Raw genomic sequence first — 21,609 nt, forward strand, 5'->3', positions numbered from 1 at the left:
TTGCTCCTCATGGACAGTTAGTGACTCTTATTAGTTAGGGACAGTTATTACCACATTATGTAAAATTGTACCTTTATCTCTTATTAACGAAGTACCCAGTGCGCAAGACATAATGCTATATGTTCAGTGGAATTCTCCTTTCAGGAAGAAGAGTCATTAAAGACGCAATTGGTATACTTTACTGACAGCAAACGTACTGGGAGGCAACTAAAAGATACGTTTGCAGATTCCCTCCGATATGTAAATAAAATTCTAAATAGCAAGTTTGGATTCACATCTCGGAAAGTCCCGGCACACATGCCTCACATGATCGACCGAATAGTTATGCAAGAACTACAAGATATGTAAGTTTCACTCATGTATGAGTTGCCTGCATATGCTCAGAGCTAAAGCTGCTTGAAATTTACATCTTTGCTGTGCTAAACTTATGATGGTTCTACTGCTTGATGACTGATATGTTGAAGATATCATCTCAATAAGTGGGAAGGAAAAAGATTTTAACTCTACTAATGTTAGGTACTGTATATATTTTGAATATCCAGAACTCATTATGTGTTACATTTGGACAGGTTCCCTGAAGAATTTGACAAGACGTCATTTCACAAAGTGCGCCATTCTGAAGATATGCAGTTTGCCTTCTCTTATTTTTATTATCTCATGAGTGCGGTTCAGCCACTGAATATATCTCAAGTTTTTGATGAAGTTGATACAGACCGATCTGGTGTCTTATCTGACAGAGAAATCCGAACACTGGCTACCAGAATTCATGACCTGCCTTTAAGTTTGCAGGTGTTGTATTCTTTGTTTTTTTTTTTTTTTCCTGAACTTTGTGACATTTTAAATGAAACTTTTAATTTTGGTACTTTCTCTTTCTCCCCCTCCATATTGCAATATAATGCAAGTAAAAGTAATTCTTAATATTTAATGAGGTTGTTTGCAACTAGCCCATTTTTAGTGCCAGAATTAAAACCAAACTTGAAGTTCATATTTTATGAGATTACTTTTTTTAGACTTTCAGTAGGGGTTGCTGTTGTATTATCTGGAGAAGAGCCAGGCCATACCTGCAGATAAGATTCTTGTGACAGGTTCATTCAGGGGCTTCAGGTATGGCCGACTGGAGATCTCAGCCAGGCCCAGGGTGCTACACAGCCCTCTCCATCATGGCATTCTCGAGTCCCAAGAGTAGGAAACCCACCAACAAGTGCTCAGATGAATCTAGCTGTGGGGTATCCCGTCTGGTGATCCCCTGGACCATCTTATGTAAAATGGTGTCTCACAGTCTAGTCATGTTCTACTTTGAGAGGAAGATGAAGTATTTGTATTTGTATTGTCTCATTCTGCTCTTTTTAGGGTGTCTTTATCTTAAGAATCACATAGTCGAACTCTCTTCGAAGATGGCATTTAAACAAATTTTGGAGAGTTTTACATAATTTTTAATTTTAAAACCACAATTGTTACTTGTAATGTACATAGTAGGTTTATCCTTTTGTTTTGCTTTGTTAGGATTTAACAGGTCTGGAACACATGTTAATAAATTGCTCGAAAATGCTTCCTGCTAATATCACTCAGCTAAACAACATTGCACCAACTCAGGAAGCGTACTATGATCCCAATCTGGTAAGTGGTGTGGGTTCTTTTATGTAAAACAGAAAGCATATCTTTATCAGGTGTTATTTACACCATTTTTATATAGCACTTCAAAAACTGGAAGCAGGCTCTGTGTTTGTGTGTCTTTGGTGGAAAGTAGTAGCACAGATAATCCAAAATCATTTATATCGTTTATAACTTACTTTGGAATGTATTTTTTCTCCCTAATGGATGTTACACTAATATTGAGATTAGTTGCTTATATTCTGTAAGCAGACATCCTGTTCACCAAGGATGGCAGAACATAGCCCAAAGCATTCTCGCTGGCCTGGGAGAACAATCCTGAGGTTAAACATTAACCAAGGAAATATTCATCAGACGGAATACCATCTTCCATCAAAGCTAAGTTGCTTTGGTGGTAAGAACCAGTAGGGGCAGTGGATGATTCACACACAGCTATATTGGAGTGTCATTTGACTGAAGTGATTGGAGACTCTGTTGATTGTAAGATGCATCCCAGTTTCAGAAAAGTGATAATGTGAAGAAAAAATATGTATTTGGAATTGATGAACAAGGGTACAATATAGCCATTAATGTTATGCTTACAGTCAATTTTTACTGATATTTGGAAAAATGTTTACAAAATAAAATTAGGTGGGGAAAAATAGGTAGTACCATATACATAGTATGATTTGAACCGTAGAAAACTCCCAAATACCTTCACACACATACATACACACGCACACACACACATACACTCCCCAAAAAGTAATGGTGGTGACAATAGGTTAAATCATAGGTAGTTTTTAATTTCCTTTTTCATACTAGTATTTTCCATGTTTTCTATAATGAATAGCTTTTACTTTCATAATTAGAATAAAATTATTTTAAAAAATTTACTGTCATGCAAATGTTCAAGCCATATGTAAATAATTTATAATTGACTGCAGATAAGACACTTATAAATGAATGTAGAGGAAATTAAGAAACTCAATTAAAAACTTTATTCCTGAAAGAATCATTCATTTAGCATTCATTATACGTGTCAGGGACTGTGTTCCTCACTCGCGTTCTCAGAGAGCCCCGTAAAGCCTTGCTCATGAGGAGACACAGTGTGACGAGTGGCAGCCGCTGGTGAGAGAGGTCAGCATAGCAGCTATCGGAACATGTAGACAAACTATAAGGATTGCTGATTGCGTGTTGGTTAGTTTAGCATATGACATGGGTTAGTCTACAGATATGTGCCACTTAAAAGCCAATTCTCTAAATATTCTAAAATTTAAAACCACAAAATCAATGAAGTTGAGATAGAGGAGTAAGACCTGGTGTCAGTCCTAAGGGAGTTTGCTCTCGTGGGGTAAGCAGGTAGAAATCAGCAGGTCAAGAACGAGACTAGTTCTGGATTGTGGGTTCACGGGAGACCACTTTAACTTGTCTTTTCTGGTGTCTTCTTGGTGGGTAGTCCCAGAGCGTGCCTAGGACAGAGGAGGAAGAAAGGAGAAAGTGTGCTGGGCATATAAACCATTTCCCCCTCAGCCTCTTGCTTTAACCAGACCTCTTTGGTCTTTACTTTCGTCGGGACTGTATAGTGATTATGCTGACAGGTTGCTTTAGAGGCCACTGTCTTCACCTCAAGCTTCAGGGAGCTTTGCTAGTGGCACACCTATGTTAGCTCTCACTCAAGACTTCCCTTTCACCCACTTGTATTTCCACATATGTCCTTTCCCTTGTCTGTCTTTACTCCTGTAGTTTTCTTTCTCATGCAAACTTTGGGTTCCTAGTAAGACTTTACAGTTCCCAAACCTTGCACTTATATGGAGCTTGCAGAAGGGTGTTTTCTAAGGAAGATGATATACACATAGAAAACAGTTATTCATCTTGGCCCTGTTACAGGCACAATGAAAGATTATTGAGGAATTTTAGTTTTCTTTTAAAATGTATGCGTCTTCATTCATCAGCAGAATAATATTTTAGTGTTTGCCAAATTTCTGGCATGAGATTTAGAATCAGCAAATATCCTTTGCATGCTAAGAATTAAGGAAGTAAGGCTGCCTCACTAACAATTATAAGTTAGCCTTAAGGCTCGTGCAAATAAACTGTTTGAAGCATGAGTACTGGTTATTCTGGCAGCATTAGTTAACATTACTCGAGTGAACTCTTAGCCAAAAAGTGTTGGCTTCATTACTGTAATTAATTGTGATCATACAGCAGATAAAGTATTTTCTAATTAGACTGTAAGAATGACAAGTTAGCTTATGAGTATGATATAGACTAGTTCATTATAGTTTGTTAGAAATTTATTTTCTTCATGAAAAACATTACATTAACTTATAAAACTGTTTTAACAGATAGCATGTAGTAATGTGTGAATAAAATAAAAATTGATTTACAAAAACAGGAGATTAGCCTGTGGCCATAGTATGCCAATTTGATTTTTTAAAATATTGCATTAAAATATTCACCTTGATTACTGAGTCTTTTAATACTCCCTTAAATTTTGCACCTAAGGTGAATATTTCACTTGCCTTACCCTAGTCTTAGCCAGCCCTGGTGGTCTAGTGGTTAAGATTCTAGGCTCTCACCATCTTGGCCCGGGTTCATTTCCCGGTCAAGGAACCACACTACCTGTCTATCGATTGTCATATTGTGGCAGCTGCATGTTGCTGTGATGCTAAAAGCTGTGCCACCAGTATTTCAAATACCAGCAGGGTCACCCATGGTGGACAGGTTTCAGTGGAGCTTCTAGACTAGAAAGAAGGACCTGGCCACCCACTTGCCAAAAAAATTGGCCATGTAAACTCTGTGAGGAGCAGCAGAGCATTGTCCGATACAGTGCTGGAAGGTGAGAGGATGGAGCAAAACGACCAGGCAGGGATCCGTTCTGCTGTGCACAGGGGTGCTAGGAGTCAGAATCCACTCAACGGCACTAACTTACCACCACCCTAGTCTTGGCCCTAATATAATGTCTGTATTTTCTCACAGCCACCAGTCACTAAAAGTCTAGTAACCAACTGTAAACCAGTAACTGACAAAATCCACAAAGCATATAAGGACAAAAACAAATATAGGTAAGTAGTAGATACCTTTTCTCTTTGTTTAGTTTAAGAACAATTACAAGAGACTTCTTTTTAAATTTTATGTGAGATTGTCTTCTTTAGTAATATTGAAATATTAAGTCATTCTGTGAATGTTGGATCCAGTAAAGTTTTATTAAGTGCTTTTCTTACTGAAATTTTGTTTTTCATATCCACGTAAATATTTAAACTCTTTAAATATTTTTTTTTTAATTTTTTGTTTATTGCAGTAACATTGGTTTATAACATTGTAAAAATTTCAGGTGTACATCATTGTACTTCTATTTCTGCATGGACTACATCATGTTCACCACCAAAATACTAATTACAACCCATCACCACACACATGTACCGAATTATCCCTTTCACCCTCCTCCCTCCCCCCTTCCCCTCTGGTAACCACCAATCCAATCTCTGTCCCTATGTATTTGTTTATTGTTGTTATTATCTACTACTTATGTTTTGATAATTAGGTTTGAAATCATGGGAGAAGAAGAAATTGCTTTTAAAATGATTCGTACCAATGTTTCTCATGTGGTTGGCCAGTTGGATGATATAAGAAAAAACCCCAGGTACTGGTTTTTTTTAATTAATAAACTTTATTTTTTAGAGCACTCTTAGGTTCACAGTGAAGTTGAACAGAAAGTACAGAGAATTCCTGTAACTTTAAAAATTATCTTTAATCGTGCAAATAAACATGAATACAAGGCAGTAGGACTAGAGAGAAGGGAGTGACTTATTTCTGTTTGGAGCAGATGTAAATGCCTGAGGTGGAGGTAGTGTTTGAACCAGGGGTTGACTGAGAGACAGGAGTTGCAAGTTGAGATGGGGTCCCCCCTTGCAGAGGGACTAGTACTAACTTCTGAGAGATGGATGACATGATCTGTTCAGTGAGACTGAGAGGCAGACTGCATTGTGGGGAGGTGAGGCCAGACAGCTGGGACTTACATAGCATTTCTAAGAAGGTGCTTCCAGAAAAGTTGTTTTATCTTTGCAATTCAAAGTTCAGATTAGCTTCTGAGGAAAAAGAAGTACTACCAAAATGTGAAAATTAATCCAGTAAACTCCAGTCATTCTTTGGCGATGAATAAATGTTCAGGTTTACATAAGCCTTGAAAATTTCCAGGCTGGCCCCCTAACAGTTGCCTTAGATAGTTTGATAAAATTGATTAAAATCTGCATTTTTGAGTTTTGAACTTTAGTGGAAATAGTTATTTCATCAGTTTCCTGGAAGACCATGGCATTTAAAATTGAATACTTTTTATCTGATCTTTTACATGCTTTTGAAAGTCTTCAGTTTCACCTCATTTAAATTATGAGTTTAATTATAAATGATCAGAGATGTAAAATTTGTAGACTTTTTAAAGCCATGATATTTTTTTCTAAAAATCCATTCTTGGAGTGGGACAGAAATTGGAATTTTAAGAAAAATAAAAATATCTTTAATGCTTATTTAGTTTATTCAGTAATTCAGTAAATTTTTTTTTCTTTATTTTCTACAAGATAACAAATGTTTCCTCCAAGCCAGGCAAACAATAAGCCGTAATAATTAATAATCATCCAGCTTGCAGCTCTTTTTGCACATGCTGTTCCCTGTGCTTGGAATGCCCTGCTCTAATTTTTTTAAATGATTTAAAGAACCAGTTTCAGTATTTGCTGTTTGCCTCCCCCATTCTGTTGATGTGCTCTCTGGGGCATTAGTGATCTGTAGTTATATCACATGCAAGTTTGCAGTTTTTAGTTGTACCCTATACGTTTATGTCTTTGTGCCAGTTTGCAAGTTGTTGGGTGAGAGAATTCAGACATCTTCCTGGTGCTAAAGGGACAGGGTTTTACTAAAAAGACACAGGGCAAGCCAGCCTTTTCCAGCAGTGTCTGCCAGGCCGGATACTTCTGTGACTCTGAACAGATTTTACTGTTTTTAACTCTTGTTTGTTTATTTTGTTTTGTTTTGCTTTTATGAGGGCTTAGGAGTGGAAAACCAGTCTCTGACTTAAACTTTAAGGATAGGTTTATCCCATTAATGAGGAGTCTGGGATAGGCAGTATCCTATCCTTTTTCTCCGACTGACCTCTTGGCTCTGCTGCCCCCTGCTTGTGTTGGCTTCATCCTCAGGCTGGAGATAGGGTGGCCGCAGCAGTTCTACATGTCCCTGCAGACACAGCCATGTCCAGAGGCAGAAAGGGATTGCCTGTTTCTGTGTGTCGTGTGTTGTTCCCCCATTGCTGAAGGGGAGGGATTCGCTTACACTAGTCAGGAGCTGCCTCTGGGTTGGGGTGGGGTCGCTTTGCTTTGAGTCAGCTCATGGGGGAAGAAATACTGAGCAAAATGCAAGTTCTCTTTGAAGGGAGAGGGAGTGTTTGCTGGGCCCCCAGCAGGGTTTGCTTTAGCTACCCTGTATCCACACACACCTTTTGTCTCATACATATACTTTTTTCTTTAATTTTCCCCAATTTTTTTCAAAAAATTTGAAGATACAGAAAAATTGACAAGAACAGTACAATGAATCCCATAAACCCTTAACCTAGATTTTTAAATTGTCAGCATTTTGTTATATTTGCTTAATCTCTGTCTTCATCTCTCTACACACAGGTTTTGTTTTTGTTCTTTTTGGTTTTTTTTTCCCTGAACCATCTGAAAATTAGTTGCAGACATCCAGCCACTTTACTCCTAATTATTTTAGCATATTTTAGCACTTCTAAAACAAAGTCATTCTCCTTTATAGCACAAGACCATTAACACACATCGAAGAACCTTAACATTGACTAAATATTACCATCTAATAGATAGTCTGTATTCAGATTTCCCCAGTTGGCTCTAAATGCCCTGTTTAGCTGTTGTTTATTTTTTGTTTGTTTGTTTTTAATCCAGGATACAGTAAGGCTCATGCATTATATTTGGTTGGTATATCTTGTTAGCATCGTTTAATTTAAAGCAGTCCCCAAGTTTGGAGAATAGATAGGATAATGAAATTTCACATACCCATCATTCATCTTCAATAAGAAGCAGTTTATGGTTGATCTTGTTTCATCTAAACACACCTAGTCCTTCACTACCTCTTCCCGATTATTTTTAAGTAAATCTCAGACATTGTAGTATTTTATCTGTAAATTTTTCAGTATATATCTCTAAATTATAAGGACTCTTTAAAAGTAATCACAATACCATTATTTATTCCTTAATATGATAAATTATCTGGTCAGTGTACACAATTTCCCCAATTGTCTTTTATAAACATTTATGTTTTTTAAGTTTGTTGCTTTGAAGTGGTATCAAGTAAATTGCAGTTAAGTCCTTAGGTTTTCCCCTCCATTTCTCTCTTTTTTTAACCATATAATTTTGTGTGTGTATATATGAAGAAATCCAGTTATATATTCTGTAGATTTCCTACACTTTGGACCTCTCTGATTGTATCCCAGTTGTCTAACATGTTCCTGTGTCCCTTGTATTTCCTGTAAGTTGGTAGTTGGATCTGAAGGCTTTATTAGATTACGTTTGATTTTTTTTTTTTTTTTTTTTTAATTTTAGCAAGTGTACTTCAAAAGTTGGTATTATCCCTACCTATCCTTTTAATGGGCCCTCGGTTTAGTGATTTTTGCCTTGAAGGGAACTTGAAACAGAAGGGAAGCACCACGGTAATCTGCTTTTTGACAGAGCCCTAGCATCTTAGAGCTTGGCTGGAGATATAAGAAGTCACGAAACTCATAGAATCTATAGGTACAGGGCACCATCCATGTCTCAATTATCTATGTGACTATTCTTAGTAATATAACTCATTCAGAGAACTTGGTACTTACTAATTTTTTCCCTGGCTGCTAACAAAATGCTCCAGTCATTTAACTCCATTTATTGAACACTGACCTGGGGATATGTTAAACGGAAATCATTCAATTAATTTACTCCCACAGCTAGAAGGCACTTTGAAGATTATCTTCCCTAGTTCTTTTAGTTTTACAGGTGAGGAGCATCCAAAGAAAAATTTTATGTAAGAACTTGGGACATTAGTCCATTCAAACTATGTTTGGAATCCACATTTCTTATTTTGTTATGTCAGGATCATCCTTGTGATAACCAGTAACCCTGGGTCTCTATTTAATTTCCAGGAAGTTTGTTTGCCTGAATGACAACATTGACCACAATCATAAAGATGCCCAGACAGTGAAGGCTGTTCTCAGGGACTTCTATGAATCCATGTTCCCCATACCATCCCAGTTTGAGCTCCCAAGAGAGTATCGAAACCGTTTCCTTCATATGCATGAGCTGCAGGAATGGTAAGTTTGCGTGTTTCATATACATGTGTGTGTATGTTTTTTTTTACAGTGATGAAATTTCTTTAATGTGTTATTTGCCCTATAATTTCTTTGTCAAAATACACTATAGTTTTTATTGAGCTTCATAGTTGAAATATGACTTTTATGGAGCTCACTGGCCAAGCACATCTGAGCCTTATTCACCGCCATCAGAGTAGCTACCCTGGTTCTTGAGTACCTGCTATGTGGCAGACACTGTGCTGGGTAATATATTGACTCTACTCTTTACAGCTAAAGGTACTGTTATTGCCATGTTACAAATGAGAACATAGTAATAGAAGCTGAGTGATTTGTTCAAGGTGAAGCGGCTGATAAGTGGCAAGTCCAGCCTGATTCTCAACCCTCTGCACGTTCCACTGTATTCCAGAGCTGCTTTATAATGTTTCTTAATTTTTTATTTTACTACCATTTCCAATACTTAATGATAAGGATATTTTTCTCTTTGAATTTTGGAAGATTTTTGGCCCCTTACCTGCCACCCCTCTGCCAGGTGCTAGGAATACAAACATGAAGGGAATATGGTACCAGGCTTTGAGGCACTCACAGTTTATTCAGGAAGACAGAGGCCAGGCAAACAGTTGTGATACAGAGTGCCATAGTGTGTTCAATGCTATTACTGGAGTACGGAGGAGGAAGCAGCTAATTCTGTTAAAGGAAGGTGACATTGGATTTGGTTTTAATTATGAAAAGGACTTTTCCAAGTAGGAAAAAGTGTTCCTGGTGGAAGAAATGGCATGTGCAAAGACCCAGAGGTGTAAAAGAGTGCCGTGGGAAGGGAAAGGAGACATTGTGAAGGGCTGTTAGCTGAGTTAGACTTTTTTCTGTAGAGGATGGGGCTCCCTAAGAGAAATTTTTTAGATGGTTGTTGTGATCAGACTTCACGATTTGGAAAGATAACTGACAGTAGTGTGGGGGTTGGACTGGTGAGGGAATTGTCTGGAGCGAGGCATTGTTGTCTAGGAACTGGAGGCAGGGAGACAAGTAATAGCATTTCAGTAGTCCTAGAAACAGACAGTCAAGGTGTGAACCAAGGACACAGCCCAGGGGATAAAGAGAAGGCAGTAGGCAGACTTGGGAGAGATTTTAGAGAGGAAATTAGCAGACCTTGGTAACTGGAACTCTGGTGTCTTGGAGTTGGGTAAGGGAGACAATTAGCATAGATTGCCAGTATCTATATATTTTTATTTTTGTAAGGAGAAATTATTACTAAATCATGGGTCTTGTCATCTAGAAATGGCAAGAAATGTCTTCTCACCATTTTCACTTTCTTTTAGGTCAGAGGAAAAAGATCTTGGGTGGTTCCAAGTGCTAACTCCCCAAATCTAGTTTGTGACTAAATTGACCTTTAAGGGCCCAATTGAATAAGAAAGGAGTGGGCTTAAAAGTAGTTTGAGAGGACTTTGATTTCTGTGTTGTACAATTGAGACAAATCAGGTGTAGGAGGTTTTTTGCAATTCCCTGATCTGGGGGCTGCTTTTTCCTCATCCTGCTCAGTTTCTGCATCATCTCTCTCTGCTGACTCAACAATCCCGCCTACTTCCTAGAAACGTTTCTTTTTCTCATTCCTTTCATGACACTGCACTCTTGAGTCCTCTGTTGCCTTGCCCTGGTCTCCTGCATTGGCTGGCTTCCTGTTCCCCTTTCTTGGGTACAGTGCTTTCTGCACTGTACAGCAGTCTGTCTGATGTGCTTGTCTCTCCTGGTGGACACTGAGCCCTCTACAGGGGTAGAGACGATATCTTACTGGTCTCTGAGTCTATAGTGCCTCCCTACCACATAGGATGGGTAGCTGAGGGAAGCTTGGTTCACCTCCAGCTATTATAGGCTTCTCTGGTTGCTGGGGCAGCTCATTAGCTGTGTGAATGACACTGTAGACGTTAGAACTGACTGAGCTGGTTGTGATCCTGTTAATAGATGTAGGAAAGACAGGAGGAAGAAGAGTGTGTGGGAGAGTACCATTTTGAACACATGACTTGAGGTAGAGACATCCACAACTAGCCATTGTAAATGAGCATCTGAAACAGCACAGAGGCCTGGATTTGGTAGTTATTAGTATATCTTCCAAGCCTTATGTTAAACATTATTTAATCTTCGTAATAAATTATTCATTATTTCCAAATTACAGATGAGGAAACTGCTATACTGCCTCTATTTATCCCCAATATCCGATCTCCAAGTCCAGTAGCTCCAACTCTCAGAATGTCTCCTTGGTTGGTTATTTTCATTCTCACTGCCCTTCATTTTTTTTTCATGCCTGGACTAACTCGACTGCCTGCCTCAGGTCACCTGCTTGTGACATTCATCCTTCAAGTGGCCACCATTTTCACTTTGATTGTGACACATAAACACACACACCTGTCATTTCATCCCTTTTCCCATTGCAGTGTTATGTCCAAACCCCATTGCGTGGTTTTCTAGAACAGTTGCAGTTCATGTGCACGGCCTTTCCATGGCTTAGCTCTCCCTGATGCCGCTGTGCTGGACTTCATTCAGTTCTGCGGGGCTCCGCTTGCTATTCTGACTTTGCTGATGCTCATTCCCTTTCTCAGCCAAATGCTTCTCTCCCCCCTTCACAGCTTAAATGAAATGTCACCATCTTTGTGGTGTTTTCCTGGTTTCTCTAAGTTTTTCCACAAGACTTTGCTTTTCTTAATATATATTTCTGTCCATTTTGTGTGATGGCTAGTTGACTGCATGTCAGTGACTCCCCGGACTTGTAAACACGTAAGAGCAGGGACTTCATCTTGTTCATCTGTCTGTAGGCACAGGAAGTGTTTATTGAGTGACTGAGTGAATAAATCAATGTGAATGAATAAATAAAAATGAATGAAAGAGTGCTTTTGTTTAAATGCTAGAGGTAATTTTCTTAAGTCCTCTTCCGTGCCTGGATAACTGTTACTAATTCAAATATAATATTTATTATGACATAATGAAAAATCTGAACTCATGTTGGAAATATATATTGTGTTAACATTTTAGAATTGCCTCCAGACAATGTTTTTGTGTTTCACACATTGTTTTTGCTAAACTAGTATATTAAATAACTTTAGTGACAGTGACACCATTCAGAGAGCTACATATTTGCTTCCTTTTCTCTCTGAACAGGAGAGCATATCGAGACAAATTGAAGTTTTGGACTCATTGTGTACTAGCAACATTGATTATGTTTACTATATTCTCATTTTTTGCTGAACAGGTAAGTTTTTTATATTTTATGTGGGGATCACACTATTTCTTGATATTAGCATCTGATTCTTTTAGAAAATGATATAAACTCATAAGAAAATTTTTGTTTCTTTTATTGTCTTATAGTTCATATGTCAATATGTCAAATAGATGTCATATATTCAGGCAGCAAACACAGTAGCCGTTTAAATTCATTTATCTTCTAAATCCGTTACCAGTATTCTTTTTACCTGGAACTCGATAGATTAAGTTGCAGGCTTCAAGCTAAAACTGAAAAGCTATAAGTATTTTTAACCAAAAAAGACCCAGAATCCTCATCTGATCCTGATTTTTTATGGGTCTCCAATTTTATTCTTTCTTATAACCTTTCTAAAAGTGACCACAGTGTCTGATTTTCAGACCTCCTGCTGTTCTGTAGATGGTGCCTGGTAGAGTCTCCCACTTACATTTCCTTTGAATGGCTGGGAGTTCTTCTCATGCAGGCCCACACACAGCCTGCTGCAGGTGAGGGTCCAGAAGTAGGAGAGAGATTTGTGAGGTGAAAAGAGAGGGATAAGAGAATCCTTATTAGGCTGCAGCTATGAAATGCTCTGAAGAAAAAGGATAGAAGAAGGAAGGAAACAGTGTCTGGGCTGACCTGACTTGTGAGGGGCAAGTGAACCTTGCCTCAGCCTCCATTCGAGGTGACTGTTGAGTGGAGCTTTTCTAGCTGTCACTTATGGGAAACTTACACTGAGTTTACTTACACAAGGAGGAGGAGGAAGAGGCCGAAGTACTGAGAGCTTTAGGATAAACAGAACCTGGGCTTCCTGCTGCAGATGCAAGGAAACTCAGGAAATGGAGATGGGGCAGGGAAGCAGGACTGCAGTTGAACCTTCATCTACTTCCCAGGGAATATAAATCTTGTTCTTGATATTTGTTGCCATTGTTCCTGGCAGATAAAAATCTTAGGAAAAATTCTTAAAAAGACTACCTGCTTTTAGGACAGGAGTCCAGTGAGGAACCCATGAGTCAGCTGTGTGCTGGCCTGTGATGGGGAAGGAGAGGGACCCTAGCTGAAAGGAGCAGCTGGTGGCAGTAGAAGGGAACAGAAGCATCAGCCTTCCATCTGTGTAGTTTACACCAGCAGAGATCAGGGAACCAGAAAGGCAGGAGGAGGGAGAAAGGAAGGGAAGAATAAATCCTCTCTCCTCTGGCACCTTGCTCTTCACCTACTTGAATCAAATTCCTTAACCTCTGCCGTGCTCAGAAACAAACCTGCCAACGCTGCGTCTTCCTCTGCCACAGACTCCCAGCTCTTCATTCACACCGCGGTGGCTTATGCTTGGGCAAAGCCCTGCTTCCACCCTGAGATGGATTCCAAATTGAAGCCATAAAGAACATGCATGTTTTTCTCATTGAAACTTTATTATAATGATGGTTGGGTTTTCTATTTCAGATATATTATCTGAATACATAAACTATTTATGTGAGGAAAAAAAGCTATCCAGGTTCTAAGCTACTAATTTATAAATGAGCTTTCACATTACAACCCATTCGTAAATTGGGTATTACCTGTATTTTCAAATGATTATTGCTACGGTTAAGTATAGAAAAAAATGTTTATAGGATTTTTAATACATGGTTTTAGTTTTTTTTTTTTTTTGTCAGGAAGATCAGCCCTGAGCTAACAACCATGCCAATCCTCCTCTTTTTTCCTTTTTTGCTGAGCAAGACCGGCCCTGGGCTAACATCTGTGCCCATCTTCCTCCACTTTATATGGGACGCCGCCACAGCATGGCCTGACAAGCGGTGCGTTGGTGCGCGCCCGGGATCCGAACCTGGGCCACCAGCAGTGGAGTGTGCGCACTTAACCGCTAGCCACAGGGCCGGCCCCTGGTTTTGGTTTTTTTAAAGACTTTTATGTATGTAGTCATTTTCAAACCCAGGGACAGTGGTCTTAAAGGCTAAACAGAGCCAGTGTCCTTCAATAGAAGGACTTGACAAACAGACATCTTGAAAATAAATATGCTTGGGTAATCTCTGTGTACAGATCTGTAGTTATAGGTCTTAGAAAAATGAAGCTTAGGCCAAAATAATTTTAATCCTCATGGATCTCCTGTGGGCACATATCTTGGCATATTGACCCTATGAAGCCAAATGAAATTAGTGGTTGTTTTTGTTTTGGGGGAGGAATGATGGAGACTTGTTTGCTGTTTTTTATGTATAAGACTGTGGAAATGATTAAGGTCATAAGGCTGTCCGAAAGAAGGTTTAATATACTTATACTCTTTTGTCAACGTGGGGAATTAAAATTTATTTTCTATCTTTCATCAGTTAATTGCACTTAAGCGGAAGATATTTCCCAGAAGGAGGATTCACAAAGAAGCTAGTCCTGATCGAATCAGGGTATAGAAGATCTTCATTTGAAAATCATCTACCTCAACATTCACTGAGCATTTTAAAACTCAGCTTCACAGAGATGTCTTCATGATACGATGCTTAGCCAGCCTGGCCTGAAGAAGGAAAATCATCCAGTACAATACTTGTTTTGTGGCGTGAATATAGCTTACTAATCAGGAATTGTTTAAGCAACACACTGAAAACTTGTATACTGATCAGCTCTGAACTCGTTTTACTTTTAAAGCATTTGCTCATGGACCTGTCATTCTTTTAATGAAAAGGCTCACTGAGGAGAGACAGCTGAGCTAACATCTGCCAATCCTCCTCTTTTTTTGCTGAGGAAGACTGGACCTGGGCTAACATCCATGCCCATCTTCCTCTACTTTATATGGGACGCCGCCACAGCATGGCTTGACAAGCGGTGTGTTGGTGCGCGCCCGGGATCCGAACCGGCGAACCCCAGGCTCCCGCAGCGGAGCATGCACACTTAACCGCTTGTGCCACTGGGCTGGCACCCCATTGCAACTCTTGCCAACTAACTTTAACCCGAGAAGCCTAGGCTCACTTGGGAGCAATTGCTAAGAGACTCCAGTCTTTGCATTCCAAAGCTTTTTGCTATGGTTTTACATTTTTGGTTTTTTTTTCTTTTTTCTAGTTCTCATTTTCAAAATAAGTAGTTAATAAGTTAACTAGTTATTCTTGCATCTGAAAACAATGAATTAGGATGTCTAAACATGTTTTGATAGATGTTATTTAAATAATGCAGCAATATCACCTCCTATCTGCAATATCTAAATTATGGATTTTATTAATGTTTAAGGCTATAAGTGGTCTTAAACTACTTACAACTACGGACGAGCTCAGTGACTGATATTTGAAATACTTTGTGTTTGCTTCCCTCAGCCCCTAAGAATCTGTGATTTCATGTAGAGGCCTAATTACAAAGGGCTGGAGTTACGTAGCAGAGCTACTTCCCAGATGTAATTATGTTTTGGAAATGTACATATTTAAATAGAAGTGCCTCATTTTAGAAATGAGTAGTGCTGATGGTACTGGCACATTACAGCAGTGTCTTCTTTAATACTTGTCAGTATATTCCAGTAGCTCTCTCTCTCAATCCGTTTCATACAATGCAGGGGTCAGTAAACTTTTCCATAAGCCACATAGAAAATATTTGCAGGCCACATGTGTCTCTGTTGCATATACTTCTTTGTTGTTTAGTTTTTTTTTTAACAATCCTTTAAAAATATCAAAACCATGTTTAGCTTGCAACTGTACAAAAACAGGCCACTAGCTGGATTTGGCCCACAGGCCATTGTTTGCTGACTGCTGGGACAGAGAATGAGTATTTTTATGTATGGGTAAGCCCTGATGTTCAGCCATATTTTGTCATAATACAGTGGATTTCTGGAGACCAGGTTCCATGAGTCCTTTTTGAACTCTGAGAGGTATTTTAGATCATGATCTCAACAGTATTCTTTCAAAATGGCATACATATTTTGTAAAAAGAACTTGAAATGTAAATACTGTGTTTGTGCTGTAAGAGTTATGTATTTCAAAAACTGAAGTCTCATAAAAACTTACATTTTGTCTGATGCTTTGATTTTTAAATCTTTGAGGAGAGAGTTTATTGTTATCCAGATTCAACAGTCATTTGAGTGCTTATATACAGTTTGTCAGGGTCAGTGCTAAACATTACTGAAATGAAATGGAAAGTAGTGTAAGGAGAGGGTAATATTAAAACATACTGGAGAATGTCACTTTATGGGGGGAAAATAAGTTCAAAAAGGGGATTTATCATATGGTAAAAATTCAGGGGGTGTGTGAGTGTCCTTCTAAAAATGAAGAATTTATTCTAGACAGGTTACAGAGAAATGAACATTTGGATATAATGGCGATTTCTATGGTTACATGAATATAGTCCACATCTAATTAGCTGCTTAATTGATAATGGGATGGATAATAGAATCATAGAATATTCGGAGAATCATTCATCTAATGAGAATCATTAGAACAGAGGAACCTTAGAAGTTGAGTAGTCAAATGGTTTAAAAAATTTTAAAGCTTCTGAACCATTAGTTCAAATGAAATCCTATCAAAGGCCAGGATATAATACAAAAGAAGGAAAGCTGCTCATCCTGCCTGACCCCAAGGTGGTGCCTCCAAACTCCCAGGCGCCACAGGCAGAGTTTCTGCATTTTGTCATTGAGGACACCAGGGCCAGGAAGATTACTGGCTTGTCCAAGGTCTCACAGCCAGTTAGAGGCAGAGGTGGGTTGGAGCCCAAGTTGTCAGTCTCTTTTTCCCATCCCCACCAGGCCCTGCTGCCTCTCCATGACATAGTGACACGTGCTGGTGAAGAGCACAATCTCTGTAGTCAGACTTCTTGGGGTTGGAGTCCTGAATCCTAGACATGGTTTGCTACAATTCAGCTTTGTCCTCTAAAATGTGGGAGGCAATACTGGTGTCTACCTCATAGGCTTATGGTGACAATTAAAGGAAATGACATGTGTAACACACCCACCACAGAGCCTGGCAAATACTCCTGCCTGATAAATGTCAGGGATGATGATGGTAGTGATGAAAGTTTGTATAAAGGATTGTTATCCAGGTAAGGGGTGAGGTTGCTAGTGTACTCATTAGGGTGAAATGATTACATTACCTTTAGCTAAGAAAGTGACACATTTTCTAATTTAAAAAAATTGTTTTGCCTAATTCATTTCTTCAGAAGTGTTTATTTTAAAAATTATTTCTACACATACCAAAGAGTATACAAATAACGACCAACAGATCAAGAATTTACAAGTGAAGTGTAATCACAACTCAGGTCAAAACATTTAAGGAAGAAACCACCAGCCCCACAAAAATTCCTCCAGAGTGTAGAAAAAAGAAGGAAAACACCATCTAACTTGTCCCTTGAGGCCAATACAACCCCACACCAAAGCCTGGCTAAGTTACCATAGAAAGGAAAACCTCAGGCCATCTACCACATAAGAATCCCAAACGAACTCGAGCAAGCTGGATTCAGTTATTCCCCCAACGAGCAACACTTTATGATCAGGCTGAGTCCACTCCAGGCCCAACACCTAAAAATCGATGGAATTCACATCAGTAGGACCAAAAAGAGAAACCGCATGATAATCTCAATGGACCTTTCTTTCTTTAAAAAAGATTATTATGAAAATTTAAAAATAGAGAGTCTTAGCATAATGACTTCCCATCTGTTCAACAGTTATCAAGATTTTGCCACCTTTGTTTGCTCTATTTTTATTTTTTTTGTGGATATATTTTAAAGTAAATCCCAGACTAAATGGAGACAGAAGTACAGGGGAAGTAAAGGGGCTTCCGTGTGCTATATGCACAAATCTAACTCAACCTGCTCAAGGAAAAAACAAAGTGGGGTGCAAAAGATGGACACCCTGCCAGGCCTGTCACTCAGCACTGCCTATCCCTGCCTGTCTCTGCTTTTCTCTGTCAGCTTTTCTCCTCATGGTGGAGTTGTGGCAGCTCCTCACTCACATCCCCCCAGAGAGGCAGGAAGCTTCCTCTCTGGCTCCAATTTAGAAAACCCTGGAGGAGGTGAGTTACTATGATTGGCTCACTCTAGGTTCTGTGCCCATTTCTGTGGCCACAGAGATGGGGATTTTTACCAAAAGAGGGAGGGGAGGGGTGCTGGGCCAACAAAAACACTCCAGCTTCACAGAATAAAGATTGGGTGTACGTGGAAGACCAAGTTCCTGGATTAATTACTCAAGTTGAAGGCAAGCTGTCATACTTGAAAGCAATTGGAAAAATCAAATCTGTTGATTAGAATACAGTGAACCTTATAAACTTTTCATTATTGAAAAGATTCAAAGAAATGTTTGTAAAGCATTAGTCAGTACCTGCCACATAAATGCTCCATAAATGGTTCACAGTTATGGTTATTATAGTTTGAAATTGGTCCCAAGTTATCTTTCTGATCTTCCTTCTGCTTCTCCTCCTCTGCCAGGTGCTTGGTCACATCCTGTGCCAACCACGTTGCATTTCCCAAAACGTGCTGTGCACTTTTATGCCTCTATACCATTGCAGATGCTGTTCTTACTGCTTGACTTGTCTCTTCCTTCCTTATCTATCTGTTAAACTCCTATTCCTACCTCCGTCACCAACAGTTCATCTACTGAGAAATTTTCTAAGAGATTATATATACTTGAGTTCTTTGAGATGATGAATAAGGAAATAAAGAATAATAATTAGGCTTTCAAGCAACTTTGACAGGATTCTACACCACAGTTACTAAAGAAAATGAGAAAACATTTTGTCAGGAATACAGGTAATTAGAGGGAGTAAATGGGCAATGATATATATGGAGTATTAACAATGTGGTCTGCTAAGAATTAGCACTGAGACTTGAACTAGGCTGTCTGAAAGTGCGATCAAAGTCGAAAGTCTGAAGCTTTTGTTTGCCAAATCTTAATTAAAAGAGGTAAAATATGATTAAAAACAGGAAAAAAATTGCAGAGCTGGTAGCAAACTAAGGCAGGTACAAAAGTTGAAATATATTTTTAAATTATTTTGGGGAAAATACATATATGCACAGAAAAGAGAATGAAAGGAAATAATATCCAAAATTTAAAATTGTGTATTACCTGTTGGTAGTGAGATTATGAGTGAATTTTATTTCCTTCATGAATTATGTATTTATCTTCTAAAACTTATTTTTCAATGGATATTTATTACTTTTATAACCAGGACAATTTAACAGTAAATTTTAGGTAAAATTATACTGACCCTTATTAAATTTTTAGTGGAAAGTAGAATGCTTTTTACTAGCCAGCCCCATAACTTTGAAAATCCATAAAATGCCTTTGGTTTAGTCATTCCCCTTTTTGTGTTTTTATTTAGTTGGGTAAGGATTAAAATTTGGAACTTGAATATAGATGAGTTCTCATTTGGAGCTAGAAAAATCAAAGGGTCATGACATGCAATCTTGATTATTCATAGGGCAGATAATTCATTCATATCCTTTGTTCCTTATTTCCTTCCTGTTTTTCACATTTTTAAGTTTCCTAACGTTTGAGAAAATAAGGCAATAGCATTAGTTAGTCACCAGACAGAGATGTTGAGCTGTCCTTGTTAATGTGACAAATCAAGTTAGTGGTTCTAAATTTTAGCAGTTTGAGAATAACCTGGAGAATTTATTTAAAATGCAGATGCCCAGTCCCCACCCACAGTTATTTTGGTGCATTTAACACCCTTTCCCCCACCTCACCTCTGCAAGTGATCCTGACACAGGATGGCCCATGAACCACACTTTGAGAAACTGGTATTTGAAGCCATGTGTATATATGAAAACATTTAGAAAAAGAGTACAAATTGAGGAAGAACTGAGTAAAACCAAGTCCTGGGGAACTCCAACATCTAAGCGTCCATTGAAGGAAGAAGAGCTAGCAAAGTACTGAGAAGCTGCCGGAACGATTAGAGGGTAACAACAGTATGTATAGCTATAGAAGCCAAAGGAAAACAGAATGAGGGAGGAAAAAAGAGAGGTCAACAGTTTTGACTGTTGCTGTGAGTCAAGTGAGATGAGGACCAGAGAATGTCCATTTGATTTAGCAACATGGAAGTCACTGGTCACTTTAGAGCAAGCACCATTTTGAAGAAGTGGGAAGGGCTAAAGTTGGTTTAGAGTGATTTAAAGGGTACACGGGAGGAGAGGAAATTGAGGCAACAAGCTTAGATAATTCTTTCTAGAACTTTGACTGATGAAAGAGACAGGGGAGCAGTAATTTGTCTGGAAATAAGGCCAAGGAATTTTTTAAGTTGTGAGAGATTTGAGTATTTGTAAATGTTAATGGGAGGGATAGAGCAGAGAGAGAAATAATGTAAGATTCTTGGAAGACAAGAGGCCATGGAACTCAGAACACAGGAGGAAGGCCATCTCTCCTAGTCTAAGAGGAGCGAAGCATGGACACAGATGCAGTAAGTTGTTGGTTTGATGGCAGAAGTTTGGGGTTTGAGGGTTTCAGTCTGAACAGTTTCCTCAGAGAAAATAGGAAGAAGGTCAAATACCAAGCGTGAAGGGAGGTAGCAAGCTTGAAGGTCGAGTAGAGTAGAAAAGGCTTAAACTGCTAACTGGGGAGAATGTGTTGGCCAGAGGGAAATGGGAGAATTTGGAGCAATGTTGAGGGCCCAACTGAGGCTGGAACTCATCAATTTAAAGTGCTATAAATTTGCCCCATTGGGTAATTTTCTCCAGAGGCACCGAAGCAGGAGTGGGCACAGATAAAGATAGTTGTGTGTTTGCAGAAATAACATTTTGCCAGACAAATATAGCGAAAGTACTGGTGGTTATTTGCAAGAGACTGACTTAAATGATGGAATTTGAATATAAGATGACAAGAGGAGGGCTCATGGAGAAACAAAAGTAAAAAGATAATGGATTGGAAGTCCTGATGAGACTGGAAAATGATTATAGTGGAAACAGATGAGATTAAGTGAGCTGGAAAGGTAGGAGTTATTGGTTTGAGGGTGAGATGTCTGAAAGAGGAATTTTGAAGGTGGAGCAGCTTCAGGTGTGGCCATAGGAGTCGGGGGATTTTGAATGGAGTGCAGGAGCAGGTCATTCTAGATGAGGATGTTAAAGGAACTGAGAGACCAAAGGATGAGGGCAAGAGTTGGAGTGAGAAGATTGTGCTAGATGCCATAATGTTCAGTGAATGAACAGGGGAGACCAAGAGGTAGATATCAAAGCTGCTTGGGATGTCTGCCTAGAAGATTAACTTTCCAAATTATGCTTTGAGTCTTTCTAACTGTGACTGCAGAAGTATCAACTAGTTATGTATAATCTTGTCCCTTTCAAACCTTCTAAGGACGCTTCTTTGTTTTAATGAGTGGAGTTATAGAGGGGCTGCAACAGAACATCAGAAAGTTATGTTGTTTAAAGAAGAAAGTGATAGAGTGACTCAAAAGGGAAGATCCAGGGCAATGAGAAAGAGGAAAAATAAAGAAGTGCAGTGGAGAGGCAAGTGAGCAAGAGAGAGAGTGGGAGAGAACTGGCAGCTGCCATGAGGCTCTCCTGTGGGGACTTG

The 21,609-nt window shown here is 38.9% G+C and overlaps 1 protein-coding gene across 2 annotated transcripts in view; it reads left to right on the forward strand.

Moving 5' to 3' along the window:
• Window positions 1–16,134, forward strand: part of GNPTAB (N-acetylglucosamine-1-phosphate transferase subunits alpha and beta) — a 97,964-nt gene extending 81,830 nt beyond the window's left edge. For both annotated transcript variants that reach the window (XM_087449031.1, XM_004418023.3), the window contains exons 14-21: window positions 145–344; window positions 570–789; window positions 1,504–1,617; window positions 4,570–4,655; window positions 5,135–5,233; window positions 8,765–8,932; window positions 12,077–12,167; window positions 14,474–16,134. In XM_087449031.1, the coding sequence (XP_087305157.1) occupies window positions 145–344; window positions 570–789; window positions 1,504–1,617; window positions 4,570–4,655; window positions 5,135–5,233; window positions 8,765–8,932; window positions 12,077–12,167; window positions 14,474–14,551 (1,056 nt within the window). In that variant the 3' untranslated portion in view covers window positions 14,552–16,134. The remainder of the gene's footprint in view (window positions 1–144; window positions 345–569; window positions 790–1,503; window positions 1,618–4,569; window positions 4,656–5,134; window positions 5,234–8,764; window positions 8,933–12,076; window positions 12,168–14,473) is intronic.
• Window positions 16,135–21,609: the final 5,475 nt, after the last annotated feature.

The sequence above is a fragment of the Ceratotherium simum genome, chromosome 25, assembly GCF_057802395.1.
Source record: "Ceratotherium simum simum isolate JZ-2026a chromosome 25, ASM5780239v1, whole genome shotgun sequence".
In the NCBI taxonomy this organism is placed as follows: Eukaryota; Metazoa; Chordata; class Mammalia; order Perissodactyla; family Rhinocerotidae; genus Ceratotherium; species Ceratotherium simum.